Here is a 26,060-nt window from a genome sequence, read left to right as displayed (position 1 = left end):
ATCAACTGTGGAATCCTTTCCTAACGCTTGATTAAGCTCGTCTCGAAAGCATGGAAACGATGAGGCTTTAGAGGCGACGAAAGAGAAGGCTGCATCGGAATGCAACCAGTCGACGGGGCCGGTTGTGATATTTCACGAGATTATCATTATTTTTCTGCCGTTCTCCGCCGCGCGAATCCTTTCTTTTTCTCCGATTCCACCGCGGACAATAAAGCGCCGATGGAAACGACGATCTGGCGAAGCGACGACGTCTTGCATTATCGTCGAACGTGTACTAACGTCATTCCCGACAACGTCTGCCGTAACGGCAGCATAATCCCGCTATATAATCCCGCCTTAATTAGCAAGGCAAATTTGATAACCATTTAAGACAGGAGGAGCAAAGAGCCTTTCAAGAGCGATGCGCTTCATTGCGAGCTATTATAAATGCACTTCTCTCGTTTTATCGTGATTTAATTAATTTCTCGGGTGAAAAGAATGCTTTCTGCTTTCAAGATGTGTTTTCAATCACCACGTCTCAAGTTATATCGACACAAAATTCCAAATTTTTATTCATTTCGCAAACCTTTTTAATTTAAATGAAAGATATGTGAATAATTATTATATTATTGATGTGAAATATAGTATGATAAATTAAATTTCATTCATGTCGCAACGATGGATTTAGAGCATCATTCAAGTGATTTTTATTATTATCGAAACCTTGGCAATTTATTTTAATAATAATTAAAAAATTGCGTAATGCTCAAAACATGACTCACAATTAAATATACATGTATAAGTCGGCAAAATTATAATCGCGGCTCGATGTAATTGAATCGCTCGGACTATCACCGATTCGAAATTCGGAGCACTTTCTTGGAGTGGTTTTCTCAAGGCGTGGGAGGATCGGATTGTTCTTAATTCTTCGCTCGTCATCGATACCCATGGAATCGCATTCAGATCAAGGCCGCGACGGCGGCTGGATGGCAGCCGAGACACGCGAGCGAGATTTTCAGAGCACCACCACGAAACTGGAATGAGGTTTCCGTCGTTGTGTATAAATTGAATTCTCGTATTCGTGATGTAGGTATGTATGTACGTGCATTTGTAGTACGCATCGCGATCACATATCGGGACATTTAATACGACGCCAACCAGACGCAAATCGACCGAGAAAACACGTTCGGATCGCCTTCCTGCGAAAGAGAGATAGAAAAAGAAAAAGAAAGAGAAAGACTTGGCGAGATCGCGATTCACTCTTTCTTCTCCAGAGTAGCGAATATTTTGCTGCACCGCAAGATTTTAACGACACACATTAATAATTCTCGGTTAAGTCGAAATCCTTACGAGGGATCGATCGCGCAGGATTTGAACCAAAAACAAAGTAACGAGAAAATTAAGAAACGAATGAATGAAGAGAATCCGCCCTCTCATTTGTTTTGCATTTTAGAAATAAATTACGCCACGGTTTGGCGGTCAAGTTTGCGATGTCTAAACATACCCGACTTTCCATTCCGTTACCGAACGATCGTAATGAATAAATATAACGACGAGCGCGCGCTTTCAGGAGAAAAAGAAAGAACGAGACAGACCGCATCGTGTGTGAGATTTCTCAGAATTTTTTATTCAAAGATTCGAGAGAACGCTATGTTGGTAGTATCACTTACTTTTACAAATATACATATACAATATTTAATTTCCATACATATATATATAAATTTATATATATGTAAATATATATATATATTTATATATAGATCGGCGGAACCCTTAAAAAAGTAAGGGCACACTTCGAATCGGGGAACAATTAATCTGGCGATCTTCATGGATTACTTCTAGGGGAGGAAGGGAAATTTAAAGAAGGCGCATATTCGCCGATAGATCGATATCGGTTGGGAAATCAGAGGTGCGAGAAAGAAAGAGAGAATGAGAAAGGGACACGGTTATATTACACACGGAATCCCACTCGCGGATCCGCCAGTCGCCGCCATCGAAGGAGATCCGCGATTTCTCCTTGTGGGATCGGGTGGGGCGCGATATTTTGCTTTGCTTTTGTGCCGTTTTCAAATGGAATGCGCGCGAATCTCTTCGTCGTCATCGTCGTCATCATCGTCGTTTCCGCCTCGAGGGCTTCGAGGACGTCGCCTCCCTCGGGAGTCTATCACAGATTGCTGGCGTATGATGAACGTTAGCTTTAATTACCAGCTGATAACGAGGCACGCGCGAAAAAAATTACAAATTTTTCGAATAATAATTTTTTAATAATCTTTTTTATACAATTTCGATAAAACTGAAACGTCAACGTCGTAGAGACATCTGTGGACGCGAAGCGGATAGAAAGCTTCCCTGCATTTCATTCGTCTTCAATCCATTAGATTCCGTGTAGTGTGTTCTAATTCTTAATCGAACAGAACTTAATCATCACAGATACACATCGTTCTCGACAATAAAACAGCGAAATTATTAGCAACTAGAGCGGAGTCGCCAGAGTCTAACGGATCGACGACGACGTTTCTTCTCTTTTCTTCTCGTGTGTGCCTCGTCGCCGTTGCTCTCGAAAGCCTCGAGGATATCGACGCCTCATTCGACTTTAGATCGAGATACGGGGAAAAGGGAAATGCTTATGCAGAATCGAGGAGAAAAGAGAAGGAGGGAGAGGAGAAGAAGGGACTTGACTTAGACGAAAAGGAGGATCGCGCTCTCGGCAGCTTAGAAGAAGCCGTCACCGGTCGGGTCGTTCACCCAGGGATAATTGTTGGGACAGCGCACGCAAGTCTGAAGGTTGATGGTCTCGCCGGGCACCTCCTTGGAGGTCAGCTTGCAGGTATGAGGCACCCAACACGCCGGCGGACCCTCCACCGTGCACTTCTCCCGCCAGGGCTCGAAGCTCTTCGACTCGGTGACGGTGCGCGGATTCTGGATCCACTGAATCACCTGGGTCATCGTCACGAAGTAGACGTCGTTGTGACTCTGCAGGATCTCGTCGATCCAGTAGAGGAAGGCGTCCAGGAACTCCGGATTGTTCTTCAGCCAGGCAGCGTGGAAGTAGAGGCCGAGGGGCGCGCGATTCTGCTCGTAGTGACGGTCGAAGTTGTGATTGAGGAAGTTGTAGAACTGGTCCCCGGTCAGGATGTTGCTGCACGAGTCCACCATAGCACAGCCGGGCAGGTACTCGTCGTTTTGCGGATCCTCGCGACGGTCCAATTCGTTCATCACCATCTCCCACACGGCGTGCGATCTTTAAAGCATTATGTAAAACATTCTTGTTACCATGTATATACTTGTACGAAGAAACTTTCGATCAGGATTATATATGACGCTCTACCTAGTGGGGCAGTGCTGAAGATTTCCGTGACAGCGGTGCGGCATCCGGAAGTACATGGTGTACGGCCACAGCGGGGGATTGTTCAAGGCCGCGGTGATGGTCGAGTCGTACAGGAAGGCTTGCTCCTCCATCATGGTGAACTGATTGTTACCGCCGACCCGCAGATACGGCGCTCTTACACCCACCACGCTGTTGTCCGTCAGATTGGCGAACTTCTCGGCGATGATCCTCATACCGGCCATCTCCTTCGCCCAATCGTCGACGGTCGCGTCCGACCAGAAGCGCTCGTCGTTATTATGCCTTGCCCCAAAGTTGTCATGTAAACATTTTATAGTAATGACCGTGTTCTGATTTTTAACAATTATGACTATGGTCGTAAGCGAGACGCATGACGATGACGCATCGCAGGAACCTGTATTCGGGAACCTGTCGTTTCCAGTCTATGAATCGGTTTTCCTGGAACCTCGCGCTCGAGAGAGTCTCGTAATCAACTCGGGCGCAGCAATGGCTTTCGAAGATGGCGTGTAAGCGAGAGAAATGAGAATGTTAGAATAGAAAAAGTCAATACTTACGAGATAGAGTGGACGGCGATCTCGTGGCCCTTTCTGTTCATCTCCTGCATCGCGGAGTAGTTGGTGTATTTGTGCGAGACGAAAAAGGTGGCCTTAATGTCGCAACCGTTTGGATTCTTACGCTTGCCGTTGAAGATGTCCTTGTAGAGACCGATGTTGTTGTTGTTGATGGCGTCGTCGAAGGTTATCGTGACCATTTGCGGTACATCCTTGGCCGGAAGATCACTGGGTGTCGTGGTACCATCCTCCGAGCAGAAGCAGTCGGGCAAAACACACACGGCGGGATCGCACGGTGGAGCTCTATTAGGATCGTTGTCCATATCTAAAATATTGAAAAAATGACGAAAATTGTTATTAAAAAAATTTATTCATTTTTTTAAACGACATCTCCGCTTTATGCAGGAGTAAAGTATCGCTCTTGGTGAGCGATACTTGACCTACCGCAAATGTTTTCGTCGGAACCGTCGGTGCAGTCCTTCTCGCCGTTGCAGAAGAGACCTCTCTCGATGCAAGATCCATCGCCGCACGCGAGATAACCGTCTTGGCAAAGCGGTTCCTCGGTATAAAGCAGGGGCTTGGCCTTTCTCTCCTTGTTCTTCAGTTTGCAGTTGTTGACGGAGTCCTTCCAATCGCACGTCTGCTTGTCGATGTCGAAGTACAGACCGGCCGGGCATCTTATCGCCTGCAGACCGGAACTTGTGCATTGAATAACGTCGCGGCAATTATCACCCTCGCCGGCGACTAATCTGAACCATTCGCCAGCATCCTTATCCTTGCAGATCTCGTTCTCAAAGCTCTCCTCCTTCTTCTCTTCCTGTCGCTTAACTCGGCTCGAGCCCTCTAAAAATAGAGAGTGGAATTTGCGATGTGATAAAGACTTTATCTTGTCTGGAATTAATTATTCAAATAATTTGACAATTTTTCTCAATTCTAAAAAACTTAGTCTTTTAATAAAATAAATTTGAATAAAAATTTAGATTATATTAAAAATATATTATTTTGATACATATGTATATAACACACTTATAATTATTTCTAAATAATTGCATTAATCTCTTATAATTATTTTATTACGAGACATTAAAATATCTGTCAGCTTTGTTTAAGAAATAATGATGAATTAATTGATTATGACAAGACTCGTAAACATCTACGATTCAAATCATCCCTCTTGAAATTATTTAGTTTACTTTTTATGATAGAACTGTTCGGTGTTTTGTTGCAAGCAGACGATCTTAATTCGTCTCGAAATTCGCAGACTAAAGTAGTATCGTACTCATATTATTACTGTCGTAATCTTTATACAACTCGCACATCTATATTGTTTATTAGAAACGACCAGTGGTTTCTTTAAACCTGTGATTGTGATTATCAAAACTCCGAATCGGGACCAGCATCATATTTCATGATTACTAAACAGTATATCACTCGAATAATTTGTAGTCGTTCGCTAATAAGCTTGTTAAAGAAATTGGATCTTTTACAGAATTTTTCATTAAAAAAAATAATATATATGCACAAAAGAGATAAGGACAAGATTTGCGTTTAATGACTTTGCCACTTTAAAATATTATAAATTAATATATGATTAATTATAATATATCAATTATAAAGTTTGATCTTTAGAGGCGCCTGTCAGAATTCTGTTATCTGAAGAAATAGATATCTATCAGATTAACGTTTGGTCCCGTTGGTCCCTCAGGCTTGCGAGACGACTTCATGGTGGAACGACGGGGAAAGTTGTGCCCCCACCCGCTATTTCCAGATGCCTGGGGCACGGCAGTGACGTCACCTATCCGGGACCGACCGGGCCGAGAAGCTTTCACGCTCTAATCTCTTATGCAACTTTGTCCCGACTATTAGATTAATCTTGTCGTTATGAATATCGTTTATTTATATGATATAAAAAGAAAAAAAAACAGAACAATTATAGACTCTCATGACCAAAGATACAGGAATAAATCGAGGAAATCTCAAATGAACAGATTGCAGTGACACTTTCGCCATTTTAAATGGCTCTGACACTATGCGCGATATCACGTGTCCATCTGTGTATTATATTTTAAATATCTTTCGCGTTTGATATATTACATATTTACAGTTAATTATTTTTCTCTCTCATTGTCAGCATAATAAATATTTATCAAAAAAGATTATATCAAATTATCACTTATTTATTAGATTAAAAAGTATCAAGACATATCTAGAATTTAAATATATAATTTTTAATTAATTTCAATATCATTTATATATCGTTATATTTATATGATATATTTATTATAATTTAATATAAAACTTAATTAATATAACTACTGTAGCTTAACATAATTTAGTATAAAATTAATTAATTCGACTATCAAGAGATTTCTATCCGCATTTTCTTTCATATTACGATCATATCGCAAGTCATGTGTGTCCGCAATTTTCAATAATCCTCGAATGATTTATGCAGAAGATAATACAGAAGATATAAAAAAAATTCAGCACGTTTAAATTGTCAGTGGAAAAATCGGTTCGAGTCGAATGGTTCTCGATAAAGTTGAGAAAAATTGTCTCCCACGCATGACCGGGAAGGCTCGTAGAACTCTCGCGCGCCCCGCCACGAAGAGAATTCGATATGCGGTTCCTCGACGTGTGAAACGATATCTTGGTATCGGTCAGCGAGAGAGCTGGCAGAGAAATCTGGTTACTCACCGGCAAGGACGAAAGCTGCTACCAGAAGCAGCACCAGCGAGGACCTCATGCTCGTCCTGATCCTCGGCGGCGAATGTGACTTCCTATCTTCGACGTCGTCGTCGTCGTCTTCTTCTTCTACTCCGTCTTGCACCCAAATCTCTTCACTCCTTCAATCACTCCCGTTCAATTGATGTTTCCTCGACGCTGCTGATCAGCGAAGGGTAGTACTTGATCGCAGGGTGGAATGACGACGTGCTCGTTTTCGGAGCGGGGAGAGCGCGGGAGGGAATCGGGTGCAAAAGGGAGATCCTTAGCTAGAGAGAGATCTCGGCCGCGAGACACCCAACACGGCGATCCTTTTCGTATAACCCGGGACGACGAGAAAATCGAGGACGCCTTCAAGGACGCGGACCTTGAAGGTGTAGGGTACCGCTCAACGAACTGGCTGAGGCCCGCCACTCGTCGGGCCTTATATTGCCACCACCACGACGACATGGTGCACGATCGGGTCCCCTCTTTCTCATCTCTTCGAGCATTGCCGTCCGCGTAGACGGTGCCACCGCCGATTCAGGAACGTACGAATCGAAATCGTCGGTTTTCCGAGATACCGCGAGAACCTGATGAGGTACATTATTGTGGACAAATGCAAATTCTCCACTCTTTCAAACGCCCTGATCAATCGCTAGCTATAATCCTCAATATTCAATACTAATGTTCCTTCGAAAACGATATATCATGATCGACAGTGATTCGAAATGACATGATATAATAATGTTTGAAAATCCGAATACGGTTGGATACATTATAGAAGTGTTTTGACAGAGTTCCTAGTAAGTCTATCTGGCATGATGGGAGATTCATCTCGTGCACGAATCTCTAAATATCTGCTTGAGGATATTTTGATCTATGACTATCATTAAGCGTTCGCTCGTAAGAAGGGGTACGGATAACAACTGGTCAATACTTTCCCGACGCTATGAAAGTACAAGGTACAGCGATTCTTCTAGTGTGTCGGTGCGGTAGGTTCGTGATTATGACCTCGACCTAGGAGCTTAAAGAGAAGTATCTGTGGCATCTTATTTTCTGGCTCTGAATAACTTTATGCGTTCGCATAAAATTCTCCAACAAAACGACATCTTGTCGATTTTATCTTCTCCGCCCTTAATTGAAGGTACATAAATTGCGCTCGGCGTAAATTCATGGCAAACGATATAAAGAAGTAATAAAATGAAATCATCCAAAGTTCATCTACGTATAGCATGAAACATTGTAAAAATAGTGAAGTCGATAACTTTATCGGCAATAACGATTAATATTTCAATCTCTTCGTAGAATATTGCGCGTTAATTTGAAATTTTCTTCGAATGAGAATAAAAACGAGGCTAATTTACGAATTTTTTTATCGCGCATCGTTGACATTTTGGGCGGGTTTACACCGACAAAACGAGAAAGTGACGAGAGACAGCAATGATGTAAGTTTGTCAAGGTCGCGAGAATAACGACCCTCCTTCGATAGATTGGCGTTTCGGTGAAGTGAGATCAAGAGACGAGGGGAAAAATTCGATCGCGAAAAGCAAACGCTGTCGAAAATTGCAGACGCGGTTGGAGAAATAATGATGATACTTGTCTCTCTCTCTTTCTCTCTCTTATCGTGAGTTTAAGCACGCGATTCTTAAATACTTCCTAGTTTATCGGATATTTAAGCCGCAGAGATTGCTTTCTCGAGAGGGAAGTCAGGGATACTTGGGCTTCCTCTTAATTCAACATTGTAGCGACGAGATGTTGCGATTTAAATTATCCTTGGCTTCGTATAATCGGGATTACAACATCGTCAACAATTTTCTTCTTTTTACTTTATCCACACTTCTCGCGACATCGTGAAATAACTTATATTCGCAAAGTTGCGAATAGAGTCGAGCTATGAAAGTACCCATAGGATTTTTATGTAGAAAACTAGGCGTTTTCATAGCGTAATTAGTGGAAAGTATCGCGCGAGCGTATTAATACGTTATCACTAACGATCGGATCGATGTTTTACGTAATATTTGTTTATATCGATCGCCAAGTCGCGAAAATCTGCCTGCAAGCAGCTTTCTACGATGACCTAAGATTTTTACATAACGCCGCGAAATGAAGCGGATAAATCGAGCCGTATCGTCGACGCTTTTGCTTTTTGCCTTGCGTTATTATATTTTACGCAAATTTTACAGACACACTCGTCGTCGAGCCACGCCGTCTGTCGTCGTCGTCATCGTCGTCGTCGTCGTGGTCGTGGTGGATCTGCGGTAGAAAGTGAAACGGTCGTGGATGCAGTCTCGTTTGCGGTCCCGATCGCCGCTTAATGATAGACCGAATATCGAAATATCACAATATCGTGACACAATCGTGCCTCGAAAGCGGCGACGCCGCCTCTCGACACAATGCCATAATTACCCGCGGGCATAATCGATCGCGCGGATATTTTTTTCAAATGTCAGAGTAAAAGAGAAAGAGAGAAAGGGAGAGAGAGAGGACAAGGGCTCGCTTGGCATTTTGGGCGCGCGGCTCTTCGCACGCGTCATTATTGCACCATCGTCACCGCCCGAGGTAAATGCCAAGCATGCTCGCGAATGATCTCTTCAACGCGAGGATCCCGCCGTTGAATCGCATTTCATTGCGAATCGATGACTCGGCGAGAAAGCCATCGATGGATCCGGGAATTTGTCCTTTGCCGATCGTAAATTTCACGTGGTGGCGATGGACGCGCTACTGTGTGGATATATTTTTATAGTTTTTGTTTATTAATATATGTAGAAGAGATAGCAAGACAGGCTTTGGGACGTGCAACTTCATTTACTGAATGGTTTATACTGGATTAAAAATTCCGCTCGCGAACTTTTGTCGAATAACAGGTAGTCATTTCGTATCAACAGAAAAAGATGACGAGTTTCTGGGTTTCGTTTCGCATTTTCCGGCAGCATAATTCGCGCGCGCCTCTCTCGTATGGCGCAATCGTGAACACAATGTTCACTGAACAGCAAATATGAAACTGCTAGAAAGTATGTCTCGGCCTAAAGCACGTTCAGTGTAACGAGCGTGCATGTTCAAATTAATGGCCATGCGATATAATGTTTACTTCACCTTCCTCTCTCCCTCTTTTTTGCGTTCCTTTCTCGAGTCTACGACGATGCGTTTACATCGCTTCATCCCCGCCGGGAATCTAACACCTTGAGAACAAGGAATTCGCCCTTTGCTGCATAAAAAAAGAGAAAAAAAGAAACCCGACAACGTCTAAGCGGCATCATGAGCACGCTATCATCAAGATGCACCATCATCACCAATTACGCGACTCGACGGCATTCTTTTTATCATCGATAATTTCCTTCAACTCGATTTTACGGTCGACCACATGGAGAAGATCGTCAACCCTGGATATGTCAGCTCGATACGTCATCGCTTTCGCTAAATCGAGAAAATCCTCCTGTGACGATTTCGACGAATTTCCTGGATCCGAGGTCCAGAGTCTAGGATCTCGAGAACAGGAAGCGTTCTCGAGGATGCGTTCACGCTCATCCTCGATCTCCTCTTCCTTCCCCCGAATGACAGGTTACATTTTCCCGGGTCTCGGCTGCGATCTCTAAAGCGCAGCGATGATTCACGTAATTGCAAACGCTTCGCTTTTCGCATCGGGACGCGGTTTTAGAAAGCGGACGGATCGTCCGCGCGATCGCGATCCATTCCGAGAGGAAGATCTCTCGATAACCGTTTATAAAGTCGCGGAAGCGAGAGAAAAATCTGCGAGATCGTTGGCAATCGCAGTATCGGTGACGACAGCGAAATTAATTTGCCGCGGAGTGATAGTCGATACGCGACTGATCGGAGGACGACTAGACAGAAGAAAGGATTTGAAACGAAATGTCAATGGTAATGGCACCTGAGTATAGTGATCGCGTAGAAATCATTGAGATGTACAAATGTATATTATTTAGTATTCCGCAAATATAATGAAATGTTGCAGAATATTTTATCTCGCGTGTTGAAGGTAGCCAGCATCTTCCAATCTTCTTGTCGATTTATGTGCCGATTACGATCTTTAACAAGATTCGAAATTCTATTATACATTTTAAATTTCATTAGCGACTCTCGAGAAATTAATAGCGTAGAGAAGAGACTTTTGGTCAGACAGAAACACTCTCGAGAAATGTCCCGTTTTCGGATGAGGTTCGTCGGTTCCTTAATTGCGAGAAACCGTGCCTTCTTGAAGATCGGACATGCGGCCCTGACGTGACATATGCCACGGCGGTGAAAGGAAACGAAGACGAGGCGACGTGTCGGAGGCAAAGTCAGCAGCCAGGCGCCGTCAACCGGAGCCTTCGAGGTATAAAGCTTTCTCTGCCCGCGGCCAAGGCATCGTCGTCATACGTTCGCTGCATTTCACGCACATTTTATGTATTTGCCACTTTGTTATACCGTGGGCTCCATCTCTCGTTGATCCAACACACCGTCGATCGTAGATCATCGATCCTCGATCCCCGACGAACGAGCGAGGCTCCAGGTTGGTCTTCGCGAATTTAAAAGAATTCGCGCAAAGCGTCCGAAGCAAACAGCGACGATAAATGACCTTTGGTGAGATTTAGACGAGCGTAATTTGCGGTAAATCGCTGAGTAAATTAATTAATTTGGATTAATCATGCAAGGGTTTCGCGCGGACAGGTCGCCGTTATCACAAATCGATCATGGAGAACTCTCTTCTTAGATTTGATACTGATTTAGAAGTTAATTGTTTCTGCGGTAATTAATAAATGTCCCGTATGTCGCATCCGTAAGTTCCTTCCCTAAAATTTCGGAATTGATTTATACTGTCCTAAAATAAAATTTAATGAAGCTAAATTTTTATAGTGTCTTATAGAGCAGAATTTACACTTTGTTATTTCATCTTTTCACATAAAACATTTCTTATCATTTTTGAAGATAATAACATATAATTAATAAGTAGAATAAATACTATGAGTAGAGTAAATAATTCAAGAGTAAATACTTCTTCCGTTAAATTACTTGAATTTTAATAGCCGCATTAATTTATAATTTGTATATAGAATAAGTACAATTACATTATTTCATTGTTGAAATAAATATTTTACATTCGATGACACATTGATTTTGCGCTACTCGTTAATTATATCTCACACTTTGTTATTTATTTTAATAAAATTTTCAGAGATTATATACAATTATTTAAATATTACTTTGTATTATTGATAATGACATGAAATAATATATACATATTAATTTTTAGAATTTTAATTTCAGATATATGAGAATCGCGTCTATATTATCTTTATTCAATTCTATATTATCTATATATTTTTCTAAATTATATATATAATTTTATAATATATTATTCTATATTATCCTTATTTACTCTCGTGACATAAGATTCGCCTCGCTTTGTTGCACATGCGACATGGCACAGGAAATTGAATGAATTTTTACCGCAATATTGTTCTTCTTTTCGTCGGAAAAAAAATTACGTACATATTTTTCTTTTCATCCGACTTCCTGTCGCATCTTGCACGCAGATCCGCATTATTGCACAGAGGCATTGCGGTGCATAGACACGCGATATTGTCTGAAAACGGAGTCTGAATTAATCAAAGCGAAAGGCACGAAAGCACCAGACAACGACAATGGATGCATGACACATCGTACGATGCAGAGGGATTTCGTGAAGTTACCGCGATTCCTCGGGGAAAGTTGCAGCTAAATAGCTAAGACAATTTTCATACAACGTCACGAATAAACGACGAAGTAAGTGCGGTTTGACAATGTCGTCCCGCGGTTAAATTCATCGATCGGCGGTTCAAAGCGCCTGCATAAAGTATGGGAATTCGAACAATGTCGACAATATACGCAAAAAATGACAGCCGATCAGAAAAATCCATGTGTTACATATACATATATATCCTTTTTCTCGTGTTACCTTTTCTTCTCCTCTCTTTAATTTAATTGCTTCTATTAAGTTTGATCGAGATATTTCTCGAAGGCACCTTGAAAATCGTACCTTGAGACAACGTTTTCCCTCTCCTGCCGCCTCTCTATTTTCAAGACCCAATTATTTATATTTATATTCTCGCAATTGAAGCGGATGAAAATAGAAGTCCTTTAGGAGTGTATTATGGGGGGACTGTTGAATATTCAGAGGTCCGCATTCTGTTTTACGATGAGGTTTCATGTGCACATCTTGCAGAATGCGCAGTTTATGCGCGCAGTTGACCGAATGGCCTTACTAAATCTTGCTTGCTAAGCGGAAATCCGCTCGATCCTATTACCGTTTTAGAACGCATAACCATCACGTAATCTCTCTCTCTTTGTTTTTCGTCGCATTAGCCACTCTTGAACTTCCGAGCCGGAAGTTGAGTCCGCAAAAAGGAATGCAAAAAGGAATTTCTCCCCGAGACAAATTCAGCGACAAATTTCATATAATAAATGATAAAATAAAAAACTAAATTAATTATATATTATATTTAATTAATTATACATATTCTATCTATATTAATTATTATAATTGTATATTTAATTAATTATATATATTTTGCATTAATTAATTATATATTCTTGATAAATGATAAATGATAATATATTCCATTGTAAAAAGCAATCGCTCGATGATTCGAGTGAAATTTTTAACAAAGCTTCGCCTGTAAAGATGAGATTTATCCAGCCACTCTCTCAGAGATAAATGGATCGTATATGTAATCAACTGGATGCGCCGATGATCGATAGAACGTCAACCGGGGATAATTTCGCAAGTACACCCCCGAGATGCTCCGTACCTTTTCGACCTTGACTGTCGATTTTTATATCATCTTGAGAGACTGGATGAGCAACCGCGCGTGTCCTCGTCGATATTCAATTTATCGGATACGGACAGGTCTCGTAGGACGTAATATATCGATCACGTGTAACATGAGATGCGGGGTACGCCACCGATCTCGTCATCAATATAGAATAAACGTCGAAATAGCGTCGCGTCAATTTGGAACATGCAGAGTTCTCTCTCCTGAAAAATAAAATGTTTAATTCCTATCTCTAGCGATATCCGTGAAAAACGTCACGTTACATCGTATCGCATGACAATGACAACTTTCGTCCTTTGATGGCATCAGACGTCAACGTGCATTTATTATCGCGAATCGCACGTGACGGGCAACAATAACGTGAGACACGTGTTGTACATACGCATCGAAATTGCGATGCAGCCGCATTGCGTGGCGCATCAGGATGCCCTGTTTTGCCTGCGGATCGGTCGAGCTGTCGGAGAGTAGGTAGGTAGGTAGATATATCGATTTCAGGGGGTGAGAGGGGACAAAGGAAGCGAGAGGGACGCGAAGGGGTGTCCGAAGATCGTCCTGCACGAGGCTCTCTCGCCGTCGGCGTTTTAGGAGCAGAAACTCCAGGGCCGTAACGTACGCTCCCGTTGCCACCCCCGGGGTTGTCGATGGCGCTGGCCGATGGTTGGTGACCTTGACCTACGGGATTCCTGCCGCGCCGGCGTCGCGTCCTCGCCTTCTTCCTCTTCCCCTAGTCCCTCGGCCGCTGCCACCCCCTCGCGAGGCCGCGTCCTTGTCTTGCCTACGTTCCCGCAACTCGCTTTGTCCCGCTTTGTTCCGCACCACCTTGCGACCACCAGTTTCCAGCAGGGTGCATCTGATCCGATACCACCTGGCATCGCGATAGTCTAGCGACCTCGTGGGTCGTACTCGCTTATTGAAGTCGACGGACTGAAAAATCGGGCGTCTCGACTCTGAGAGGGAATTACGATTCGATCAGCTGGGTCGATATCTTTGGGGTTGTCTGATCTCACGGTCCATCGCTTTTCTTAACACCGGAGCGAGATGCGAGTTTTTCTTGTCGTCTATATCGCTTTGTAGGAATTGTAGGAAATGACAAACGAGGCGTCTGCGGATCTTCCTTCGTCTCGACGTTTGTCCTGTTGCACTCTTGACAAACGATACCATTTCGCTACCAGCATTTGTCGCTGAACATTCACCTCTCGTCGCGACGAATCCCTTTCTCTCGAAATCGCATTGTTCTCCCCCGTGAATCCCTTTTCGCGCCGTTGTTCTCTGTTCTCTTACTTCGCGATTTTCTTATTTTATTTTCTCGACGATCATGTACGTCCGGCATATATCCCTTTCTCACTCTCGACTAAGGGATGCATTATTCCATACCTTTACCCGGTATGCGTCGAGATTCTTCACATGACATAATAAATTACGTCTGTCTATCCGGAGATAGAGCGCGTTTCCTCCTCGTGTGTCCTCTTACATTTATGTGTGCAGAGAATATTCCATTATCTCTTCCGTATCTTCTCCTGCGCATCTCATTTCCAGACGCTTTCCGCGCATATCCACGTTAATTTCGCCATATCGTCAAGGCAGGCAGAAGGAGCGACGGCTAAAGCAAATAGGACAGCGTTTAACAGCCTTTTGTACAGTTACTATCCAATTTATCGTGATAAGGAATTCGTGCTCTCGCACGAGAATCAAGTGGTATTCTCAAATGTGTCCTAAATTCTGAAGAGCCTTGATGTTTTGTTCGTGCTTTCATTCTCCGAAGCCACGGTCTCGATAGCTTTTTCTTCTTCGAGTATTTTCTTTGTCAACCGTCGTGATTTCTCTCGCGAAAGGTCCAGATGTCATCAATGATGTTTACCTTTTATCTCTCTGTATCCCACGTTATTCAATTTTATCTGTATCCTGTCTGAACGCTGCTATACTTCCTTTTTGGTCAATAGAAATATAACCGGATTCTTTTTATTTTTTTTCTATTTTATAAAACATAATCTCGACAGAGAATTACATTTTTCGCAATATGGATTCGCGTTCCCACGACAACACGCTCAATCGTCTTTTTCCCTTCAATCTTCTTCTTCAAAATTCCCATTAAATCCGACTTAACGTCTCTCCCTTTACTTTTCTCGACTAGATGTGTACGTTTCTTGAAAGCTCGAGTCTATATATAAAGCTTATATATTTCGATAACGATAAAGCAATATCAACGCGAATTGCGATCAATTTAATCTCCTGGTTATTTATATACCAGAGATAGATATATCAGATATATCAGAATACAGCATTCGTTGGATCATTCGTATTCCAGTCTGTTGCGAGTTACGCAATTAGTTTAATTGGCAATATGTAATTGGAACGCAGCAGTTACCGTAGATTAACAATTAATCGAATCTATCGAAATAGACTGCTACAAGAAGAAAGATAACAAAGTCGATGAAAAATAAAACTGTCGAGAATTTAGATCTCAATGTTTAAAAATGAATTGTTTGCTTTTATAATTAAAATTATTACATATTTTATTAAATTCCTCGTTTACCTAATAAATAAATTTTAATTTTTCTTCCTAATAATATATTTATCAAGTTCATAATTGCAGAGTTGAACGTGGTAATATATTCACATAAATAGCTTTATGAGAAAAGTAAGCTTGACATTTAAAATCTAAATAATTCAAGAGAGAAAGAGAGAGAGAGAGAAGCAAATAAAGCGTGAATTTTATTTATGTACATATAATAATTTTTTCAATATTTTCAGTTTTTCGCCTCATATATGTAGAGGAAAATCCGTTTCGAAAAATAATACAATAATGCATATAATAGCGTAAGAGTCATCGATTTACGTATTAGACGAAATGAAATAATAAACGTGCGGGATGGCAAACGCGTGTTCGCGGACGTTCCTCTTATCCTCCCCATGGAGAGCCCTTGCTGAAAGATTCATGAAACCAAACGGGGTAAAGGGAGAAAGAGAGAGAGAGAGAGAGAGAGAGAGAGAGAGCCCAAAACGTCCGACCTGTCGGTCCACCTGTCGAAACGCGGCTCATCGCCCTGGCGGACCACCGTTGACTCTCTCACCCTCGTATCCTCGCACAGAGCGAAAACAACCCCCGCTTCACTATCCACCTGGCTCCCTTCATCCCTTCCACATCCGGACCGCCAATCCTCGCGGAGCGAAGCACACGGTTCTATCGCGCGCGCGGCCGGATCGCAGTCGCAGTTCGAATCCCGAGGAGGACCGAGCCCCCGTCGCCGCCGAGTGCCCAAGTCGTCGTAATCCTGGACCAAGTAAACGGACGCCTCGGAGGATCGTGCCAGGATCTTCTGGCATGCGATCAGAAGCATGCAGGTAGGATCGCGCGCTCGATTTTTTCCTCTTCTTTTTTTTTTTAATTTTATTTTTTCCTCTCACAAGTGACTTTAAGGGACCTCAGTCTCTTTTCTTGCGATTCGATCATGATTTATAGGGGGTTGTGATTTATGAGAGTGGTTGGCCTCATCGTATATAAAGCTCGACCGAGGGGAGTGAACTGATTTCTTATGTGTGACGATTCGCGATATATATATATGTATATGGTGAAATTCATTATTATCTCGTTATATAATATTTTAAGAACGAGTGCGTAGATCGCCCTCAGTGTAAATGAAAAAAAAAGAAACGTTGATTATTTTTCTTGTGCTTGAGAATTTATCGCGTCCTTGATCGCGAAAGTCGAGTGCGAGAAGCATACAGGTGGGTCGGAATCCCGTCTTATGCAATCTGCACTCCATCTCGCTGTTGTATTGCAAATAGTTGATATTGCTGAAAAGAGAAATATACGGACAATGGTTATTATTAAAGTAAATTGAACTTTTTAGATATATGTTTTCATAGCATATTTCTCCAATCAATCAATCGCCTCCAACTATATACATATATATTTCATTTATATAGATCGCTCACTTTTTCGCATCCGAACTAGGCACGTATCTCTTATATAAATTTACTTCGTTATTTTTCGTCATTCCACTTTTACCACGCTTTTTTTACGTTTCGGGGAAATATATTTTATCATACTCCCTTGTAGATTGAATTAGATTACATGGGATGACCGTTATAAAAACTTGTTGGATTCAGTTTACGAGCGACGTGCCGACCTAAAACAACCGAGAAATTCCAAGGGTTGGAATTGACAGCGGGGTTCATTTTATCGAATAACTCTCTTCGTAATATATCTATACTAAATTTTACTTATTACTCTTTGCCTATCGATATTTTTCTATCAATTTATCCATCACTATAAAGTCTCTATAATTAACAGGAAAAAATAACTATATATAACATTATAAAAATATTACGGATTTATCGAGCAGAGAAATATTCTTTTTAATAATCTATAAAATGCCTCTGTGTGTCGAGAGGTCAGAATTAATTCTCTTGTAATAAATGAGGATTCATCTGTCAGATGCAATTTGCGAAATGGCCTCGCGTCGTCATTGTTCGGGGACATTTTCGTATGCGATAAATATACGTGTGTGTAAAGTATCGGAACATACATAATATGCGATTCCGAGGGTTTTTTTTATTTAGTCGACGCAGGCATCGCGCCAGGAAAACGATCTCGCTTTTTTTCCTCGCCTTCATCGACCGCCCCGTGCCAAGGCTAAACGGGAAGACGAGATCTTACAGTCATGGTCACGAACAAGCATGTCTTTTCACGCTATTATATGCGAGTCAGTGCTCTAGCCCAGTATAATTATCGCCTGCCTCTTTGCGTTTCTATAGTTGATAGTTCCATTCGTCGTAATTTGCTTTCAATGGCCCTTTAGACATTGGGCAGAATCTCATTAAGACTTATTAGAATCTTAAATTAGGTTTCTTCTGTGAAACGCGTTTAATCGAATAGACGAGACAAGGAGAAGTATTAATTAATCGCATATTGATAAATACGAGAAATGCACGCGATATCTTTCAACGAAATAAACACTTAGTTAACATGTTTGCAAGTATATAAATTCTGTGAAAGTGTCGCAAATTATTAGAAAGGTCGGAACAAAGATTTTAATCGCGCCGCGAATAGCGTGATAGAATAATATTTTTTTTACCGCCGCGCGTTTTTCGCTGCTCGTAGATTAAATCATGAAAAATGCATTACGAGACGCAGCTTCCGGAGCAGACGCGCGATGCAATTTTCATTAACTTCACCGGCGAGGTTTTCCGACTCGAAGCGCACAGCAGTGTGAGTGACTTTTTGAGTTTTCGAAATTTTCAAACAAACTTCCCCCGGACCGACTGTGCGAGAATATTATCTAAATGTCAAAATTCGCAAACTCATCGCGAAGGATATACGCAGAGGATATTCCTAAGAGATTCGCGGGACATTCTTTCGACTTCTTGACTCTGCATTCAAATTGATCAAAGCAAAGATGAAAGGTAATTTTCCGCGAGTCTATATTCCGGATAGATATTACATATTCTCGACCATTCTTGAGTGTTTTATTGCGAAATTTTTCCGTCAGACAATTTGAAGCACCGCCAGACTCGCGTTTCCGTTACAACTTCCGCTTCGCCGAAGAGAGAAGCTTTTACAACATATCCGGTGCTCAAGCGCGACGATGCGCAAAATAACACATTTCGTTTTATTCGCGCCGCGTTTCACGTATCTGTACATCGGTCGAGAGAAAAAGTAGCAGTCGTCAGAGAAAGGCAGAATCATGTGGCGGAAGTTTTCCATAGAGAGAAACAAACAAGGCCCCATTTCGATCCGGTTCAACGCGTTTTTCCCTCGCGGTGACTTCGACGACCGTTTTCACTATCGATGGAGATGACGTCGCGTTCGCGAATTTTTTATCACTGCGAAAACGAGTTTGCACTTTTTGGAAAAATAGAGCATCTTTGCATTATCGATCTTCCATATCGTGCATTCCTTTCAGCGTAATCTTGAAGAGATGACTCGAGATTATTTTGCCAAGCAATAACAATGAGGAAAAAAAATGTTAAATTTAAATTACTGTTAAACTTTGCCACAAACATCAAAAGATGGAATGAAAATTAGAGGGAGGAAAAAAACATTCTTGTTTAATCAACAGTTGTTTGCTTCTCCATTGGTCTCTTGTTTTGATTCGTCGATAGCATTTCACACGCTACGACCTTCCAGTTATATCGCCCTTATATACACACTTCCTGCTCACGCACTATCGATCTGTTTCGTGTTTCTTCCTTGGCTAACCCTCGGTGCTACCTTCATTCTCTATCGAATCATTGTCTTTTTTTTTATACGACGGAAAAGGCATTCGAAAAATGGATTGTGTATAACATTACTTGTACGGTCTTTTTTTACAGCAATAAGTGATTATTTCAAAATGACTATCGATTTTTTTTCTAGGCACTTCCGGTTCATATTTTATAAGCTCGCTTTGTCAAAAAACTAGAAGCAATTTGTCTCGCGAGCGTGATATTAAATTCTATTGCTACGTTAACAATATATAGCGACGATACAAAAATATAAAATATGAATTTAATATGAATTTAAACTGCTGCGTATGTTTAAAAAGCCCTTTGATATAATATTCTTTCGCTAAAAAGCGCAGAAATTATTTACATCCACACTTCCGTTTGAATAGCGTCAACTACGAATCGTTTAAAGAATTAGTACTCACGCAAAGTTTGTTGGCATAATTAGAGAGACAGAGAAAGAGAAAAACAAATGGGGAATTCGTGACAAATTATGCGTTCTTTTTTCCAACGACGCACTTTTTCTCGCTCGCGTTTTATCGATCTGTTTCGCATTGCTTCTGCGGCCTTTTCCCGAAGCTTTTTTGTACACTGGAGCGACCTTTGCAAGCTCGTCGCACCGGAAACCAGCGAGCCGTTTATCCCCCGGCTCGTCGGTAGACATGCAGCTTCCTGCGTGACAGTGACTATCGTACAACGTCGACGACGACATTTTGAACTTTAAACCATGTATTATTATTATCCACTCTTGTCCACCTTGTCGCAGGCTTAATAAAATCAGATCGCTCGATCGACGGATAGGGAGCTCTTGCGACGAATAAGCTCCGGCGCGAAAAGGGCGAAGGTGAGGTACGAACAAGGGCAGGAATAACAATCCATTGAGAAATTGCGAACCAAGAAATGGATGATAGCTTAGATTAGTATTTCATTTGCCCAAGCTTTGATAGCTTAATCATAACGCTTGCTAATTTTTAGTGTAGGAAATTTTAGGAGGATAATAATTGAAATGGTATCTTTAATTCAAGTAGTTTATTATAAGAGAGATTTTTATAATTAAAATAATTATCTTTCAGATGAGAAATTTTTCTATAATTTATTTGATAATTATTTGTATGTGCGTTTTTTTTAAAATAGATTATTTATTATCTTGTGTTCTTGATGAAAGATGAAAATATTGATTATGTAATAAGAAAAAATGATTTTTAATATTTTTAAAAAACAGTTAATGTATATAATTATTATAATTTCGTTGTTAATATGTTTAATTCATATATTCAATATAATTTGATAGATAGAATATAATATAAAATTAGATGATATAGTTGATGTCATTCTGTAGCTTGAAAACTGGAGCATTATTTAAGCGTGTGACATTTTCTTTCCTCTAAAGGCAAATTGCGTGGGCACTGTGACATTAATTATTTGAGATTCATACACCATTATACCAATATAAAATGCAAACAATTTCATCAATATCAATATATATATATATATTTTTTTTATTTTACCAAAACTAAATCTGATATATATATATATATATATATATATATATATATATATATATTTGTGTGTGTGTATGCATGTATATAATATGTGTCAGATTTGGTTTCGGTAAAATGAAAGATTAGTATTCACATATTAGTTATTCACGAATAGTTCATGGTCGTGCGATATATTACGAAGCTTTTATTTAGGAACCCAACAACCTAATCCTTTAATCATGATCTTAATTTTCTAAGGAATTATGAGAGATTCTTCAAAGTTTACTCAGAGCTCAACTGTAATTATATATTAGTTATATATATACCGATATGACGTCAAAGGTACATTTTATGGTATAAATGATCGATAAGTAGACACGAGCACGATATTTCATGACAAACTTATTAATAATAACGCCTATAAATTTTGATTTATTACTGCTTTAGGAACAATTATAAAATCTGTGTTTTGTTTATGTATTGCATTAACATAAGAGTTTATTGTCATCTGTGTGAAGAAAAATATTTATAATATCTCTATTTTAATTAAAAAATTCTATACACGAGGAAATCTCGCTGCGTTATTCTTATTACTTATCTTTTCTTAAACAAATTTCGTCGAAATTGGAAATAAAGTTTCTCACTCAACGAAAAAAAAACAACTGAATATCGCATTGATTAATCCACTCTTGCAACGCAACCGTGGCTAAAAATATATTTCTTTTTAATATTTCATATTTAATATCCAGCCACGTGAAAAATCGGTCTTGTGTCGCTAACGCAGAAAATGTTTGTCTCGTGCCACGACGACATTACCAAGTTTCTAGTAGTAACTTGATTATTTGTTATCGAAAGTCAGTGAGTAACTAAAAGTCGCAAGGAGTTCTTTTTCTCGCGTCGTACGATACGAGTCTCGTAGCAATAATTCAATGGCAATACAGTTTCAAGTGCACGTGCTACAAGCAAGAGAAAAATTCAAATCTCGTTTCACGTATATTTGCATTCAATATTATTTTCCAAAACGCATTTGCATTTCGATGTAAAACTTTCGGACAAATCTGAATTTATACGAAGAGCGAGCAGAAAAAATTCAGATTTCAATCATCGTAGAAAAGAAAGAGAGAGAGAGATCGTTTAATGTACCTGAAGTAATTATAAGAGTTGAACGTCATTTAGCAGAAGCCACTGAGAGACCTAGGCTTGTGCCTCAATACCGGGGGATCGACAAACAACGTTGTCGTTGCCGAAGTCTGCAACGAGACCCGAAGTGGACTTCCCCTTCTTCAGATATGGCCCAGCGACTCCCCCAGAGCCGACGTCGACGAACAGGCCCAAGCTTTTGTGTTCCCAGACGTGCAGGAAAACGTCAACGACAGCGGCATCGAATCTATTCAGGTGCAACTTTTGTATACGAAAAGGGGAAGAGAAAGAGAAAGAAAGAGATATCAATTTCTGATCGGACAAATAGTGTTGATGTCTTTTGTTAACATCACAAGTTGAATTTCTATCGAAGAATGCAAGACTTCCTGTCAAGAACACGATTTTGATTGCACGTTTACTGAAATTAGTCATCAATTTACATTTTCCCGCAAGATAGGAACTTTGCAATTTGTAAAAGAAGATTGATGAAATTAACATTAAAGGCGTCGCCGTCACCATGCGGTGTCGCGTGCAACAGCCCGGCGATGACGCCGCAGCAGTCGCGTCGCGCCAGCCTGCTGCATCCGGATCACGCGCGGCTGCAGCTGCCCTATCTTCATCACAACCACCATAACGCGGGAGGGCTGAAGAGTCCACCGTCGCCGGACAGAACGTCCGTGGACGAGGACCACGAGGACAGGCCAGTACCGCCCAGTCCTTCCAGCTCGACCACCAGCAGCCTGCGATCAATGCCGAGCTCGGCGATCGTGTCGATGCACTCGCAAGACAGGAGACGCAGCAGCAGGTAATTTGTTTTTCTCCTCTATCATAATTTAAAATTGTTTTTTTTTTTTTAATAACACATATTTAGTCTGAAAATAGAATACGTAAAATTTTTGAAGTATCGTGCGTTACTTCGTATCAATGAAGATCTGTCATTGAGCAAAGATTATGTAATTTGACAACTGGAATATTTAAGAAGTTAAGAGTGTGTGAAAGTAATTTTATTCGTTTGATGCGATTAAACACAAAGATTTTATTCAAATAAAATAATTTTAAAGAATATCTTTAAAAACTTAAATTGTCGTTTGAATATAATTAATAATGCGGTCAAAAAAAATATAAATTTATTAGAGACGCTTAGGGGCAAAAAGTTGTAGAAGACTGTTGTTGAAATACATTTAATAAAATACGTAAAAGATTTAAAAAAATATTACTTCTAACAAATTTGTTATAATAAACTTTTAATGTTTATATATATATAAACAATAATAATAACAGCTGGTAACTAAAATAAAATAGTCGAGTCACATGAATGAGGCGCGCGTGGGTGTGTGGTTAGTAAAATAAAAAAAGTAAATCAATATCGTAAAATTTTTTGCTATTGTAGCAAATGAAGTATCGATATCTCTCCCGACATCCTAACTACAGTATAAGGCAACGTTATACTAATACGGAGACACGCAAGAGACATTGTCATCGTAGATAGAATTTCGAAATAGTACAGCGACAAGTTTAATGTGAAAGCATCACTCTATATGTCGTCCTATCCTTTTTTTTATCTCTTGTACCTAAAGGATCGACGACGCAAATATTTACTTAGAAATGACCTTATCCTTGGCCACGTGTGCGCAGCTCAAGCAAAGACCCAGAGATCCGGACGTCAGAAATAATCTATCGCACGCCATGCGTTCAACGCCGGACTCGGTCTTGACTCGTGTCAAGGAACGACCTTGACATGATGTACGTTAATACAAACACGGGACGTACATCAGCGTCGGCCCTATATGTATGTGTGTGTGTATCGATGGAATTGCTTTCATTCGTATGGGTTCTTGACGAGAATATCGAGTGCTTCTTTCTACGACGAAAATCTCAAAAAAATTATTCTTTGTCTCCTTTGCGCTTGAGGTCGCGACTCAATTTCGCTCTTTCTTTTTTATTTGACATGATCTCTCGTAATCTCGCGAGGCTGGAATTATTGCACTCGCTTCGCAAAAGCGTTCTTAAAAAGACTGCTGGTTTATGTAAAAAATCAAAGTTAAACGAAATAAATCAAATAGATAATAGGAAATCAATTACGGTAATAATTACAAAGAAATAATGCATGTAAAATATAATTTTGCGGACAGAAAGACAAAGCGATATCGTATAGCGTGAAAAAAATTATGTCGATAGAACAAGCTCACATGATAAAATAATTAAATAATTAATATTATAATATAAAATATTTTAAAAGAATAATATTGGAATAATATAAAATTAAATAATAAATTTAAATAACAATAATAATAATAAAAATAAATTTAAATAATCTTAAACATAATGTCAATTGTAGCTGCAAACTCTTTTACGTTTAGCAGATACAGCATGTTCGACGCTCTGGACCTAGAGTATGCCCTGTTAAGGGCGGCGGCCCGCGGATCCGTAGGCCCGTACTCCCTATCAGAGTCCCTCCACAAGCTGACCTTCACCCAGAGCCTGGCTTTTCCCGCTCTTGCGCGCGGCCTAGCCGCCAAACAGAGCATGCCGAGCGGAAGATCGCAGCAGCCCACCGAGAGCGGACTGAACGCCTTCGCCAAGGTGGTGACCGCGATGGTGCTGATGCTGGTGAGCGTGCTGGTGTTCGGTGTCGTCTACAAGTTCGCCAAGACGTGAGGCTGGCTGCTGGCGCCCGGCCGTTATCTTGGCTCGACGCAGGATAACAATCGTCTGAGCGCCAGTGACGCTTTCAGCGGTAACGTTTGATGGAGTCTGGAGGAGAGATCTGAATCGCGACTCGTTCGAGCGCGAGGGAAAATGATTATATGAAGAGCGGATGAAGTTCTGTCACATGACGGTCCGCGTTTCAGGAGAAACATTCGCCAAATCTCCGATGACGAAAGATTAATGAGTGTCAAACGGAGGACGAATGGAACAAGATGATGACACGACTGTGTGGCAGTCGATATCTGGCGACTCACCCTAGACGCGACTAGGCCCCAGGGTGTAAAAAGATTTTATACAACGTCTTACCTTTTCTTTATAACCGATGTGTGTACTAACTATATCTAATAAAAGTTTCAGCGATGAAGACGACGCTGCCATGCGGAGGAATGCGAGAATGAAAAAATAGCGTTATGATATGGTAATCGTAATGAGAGTTGAGTCGACAAAAAGTATGAAAAAAATCAAATGGTTTATGTGGTATATACGTGTTGTAATTATACGTTTCGCGATGAATATGCATATTAGGTAATATCAGCGTCAACAAAGAAGATAATTTCAATGAGAAATGTATGTCCGTTTGCTACCAATCTAGTCTACTTCTTGAAAGAGATAATTGTACGCGAAAATCGAGAAAAATGTACTCGTTGAAATCTCTGGATCTAAAGTATCTCACAAGGAGATGACGCCAATTGGAAAATCGCTTTTCCAACGAGTCATGGTGCGTTCGATAGCTTGTAGCTAGCTAACGAAAACCCTAAAGGCGTTTGCGCCAATGGGCCTTTGTTTAGTAGAAATTACGAGACAAAGTTAGAGTCACGCAGCTATGTTTCTCATAAGCAAGGACACTATGATCCTTTTCGAGTGAGCGGCGTGGCTGCGAAGACTAAGGCTCTCGTTCATTGTTTTTTGCGCCGGCGGCGAAGGTTCGAATCCCGCTGACGACTGCTTCGCTTCCTTTTTTTTTTTTTCAATATTGGACATTAAAAAAATACTATATTATTATTTATTTATTATTTTTTATTTATTTATTTTTTTTACATAAAAATAAGTACATTTTTAAATGTTTGAACGCAATAAAAAACACAAATCATGTGAGTTGATTATTTTTTTCATGCAACTTATATCAAAATAA

General features: G+C 40.6%; 2 protein-coding genes across 4 annotated transcripts; one reads left to right on the top strand and one right to left on the bottom strand.

Annotated features, from left to right (window-relative positions):
- Nucleotides 1-1,578: 1,578 nt before the first annotated feature.
- Nucleotides 1,579-7,006, bottom strand: Serp (chitin deacetylase-like protein serp). Its single transcript, XM_083041931.1, has 5 exons — nucleotides 6,574-7,006; nucleotides 4,321-4,719; nucleotides 3,880-4,201; nucleotides 3,308-3,607; nucleotides 1,579-3,220 (listed from the first exon to the last, which is right to left on the bottom strand). Exons 1-5 carry the CDS (start codon nucleotides 6,620-6,622, stop codon nucleotides 2,692-2,694), a joined length of 1,599 nt encoding a protein of 532 aa, XP_082898057.1. The 5' UTR covers nucleotides 6,623-7,006; the 3' UTR covers nucleotides 1,579-2,691.
- A 9,394-nt stretch (nucleotides 7,007-16,400) lies between these two features.
- LOC145938491 (uncharacterized) lies at nucleotides 16,401-25,594 on the top strand. Of its 3 annotated transcripts, none has more exons than XM_083042171.1 (4): nucleotides 16,401-16,733; nucleotides 22,256-22,474; nucleotides 22,723-23,024; nucleotides 24,583-25,594. In XM_083042171.1, exons 1-4 carry the CDS (start codon nucleotides 16,728-16,730, stop codon nucleotides 24,875-24,877), a joined length of 822 nt encoding a protein of 273 aa, XP_082898297.1. In that variant the 5' UTR covers nucleotides 16,401-16,727; the 3' UTR covers nucleotides 24,878-25,594. The 3 variants fall into 3 exon arrangements, with proteins under 3 accessions (XP_082898297.1, XP_082898296.1, XP_082898295.1); XM_083042170.1 differs by having other exon boundaries at nucleotides 16,408-16,733; nucleotides 22,259-22,474; nucleotides 24,580-25,594; XM_083042169.1 differs by having other exon boundaries at nucleotides 16,408-16,733; nucleotides 24,580-25,594.
- Nucleotides 25,595-26,060: the final 466 nt, after the last annotated feature.

The sequence above is a fragment of the Prenolepis imparis genome, unplaced genomic scaffold, assembly GCF_030444845.1.
Source record: "Prenolepis imparis isolate NDT839.2.m4 unplaced genomic scaffold, iyPreImpa1.0 SCAF_7, whole genome shotgun sequence".
In the NCBI taxonomy this organism is placed as follows: Eukaryota; Metazoa; Arthropoda; class Insecta; order Hymenoptera; family Formicidae; genus Prenolepis; species Prenolepis imparis.
Note: the sequence above shows the minus strand (reverse complement) of the source record. Positions and strands in the feature narration are given on the sequence as shown.

What these genes read in the sequence shown, in the direction of transcription:
- Serp (XM_083041931.1), bottom strand. Translation starts at nt 6,622, where the DNA reads ATGAGGTCCTCGCTGGTGCTGCTTCTGGTAGCAGCTTTCGTCCTTGCC. An exon ending in TTCCGACGAAAACATTTGCG is followed by an intron (nt 4,202 to 4,320) that starts GTAGGTCAAGTA and finishes TCAATATTTTAG; the next exon opens with ATATGGACAACGATCCTAAT. An exon ending in CTTCAGCACTGCCCCACTAG is followed by an intron (nt 3,221 to 3,307) that starts GTAGAGCGTCAT and finishes AATGCTTTAAAG; the next exon opens with ATCGCACGCCGTGTGGGAGA.
- LOC145938491 (XM_083042169.1), top strand. An exon ending in GCGGCATCGAATCTATTCAG is followed by an intron (nt 22,475 to 22,722) that starts GTGCAACTTTTG and finishes TTAACATTAAAG; the next exon opens with GCGTCGCCGTCACCATGCGG. An exon ending in GACAGGAGACGCAGCAGCAG is followed by an intron (nt 23,025 to 24,579) that starts GTAATTTGTTTT and finishes TTTTACGTTTAG; the next exon opens with CAGATACAGCATGTTCGACG.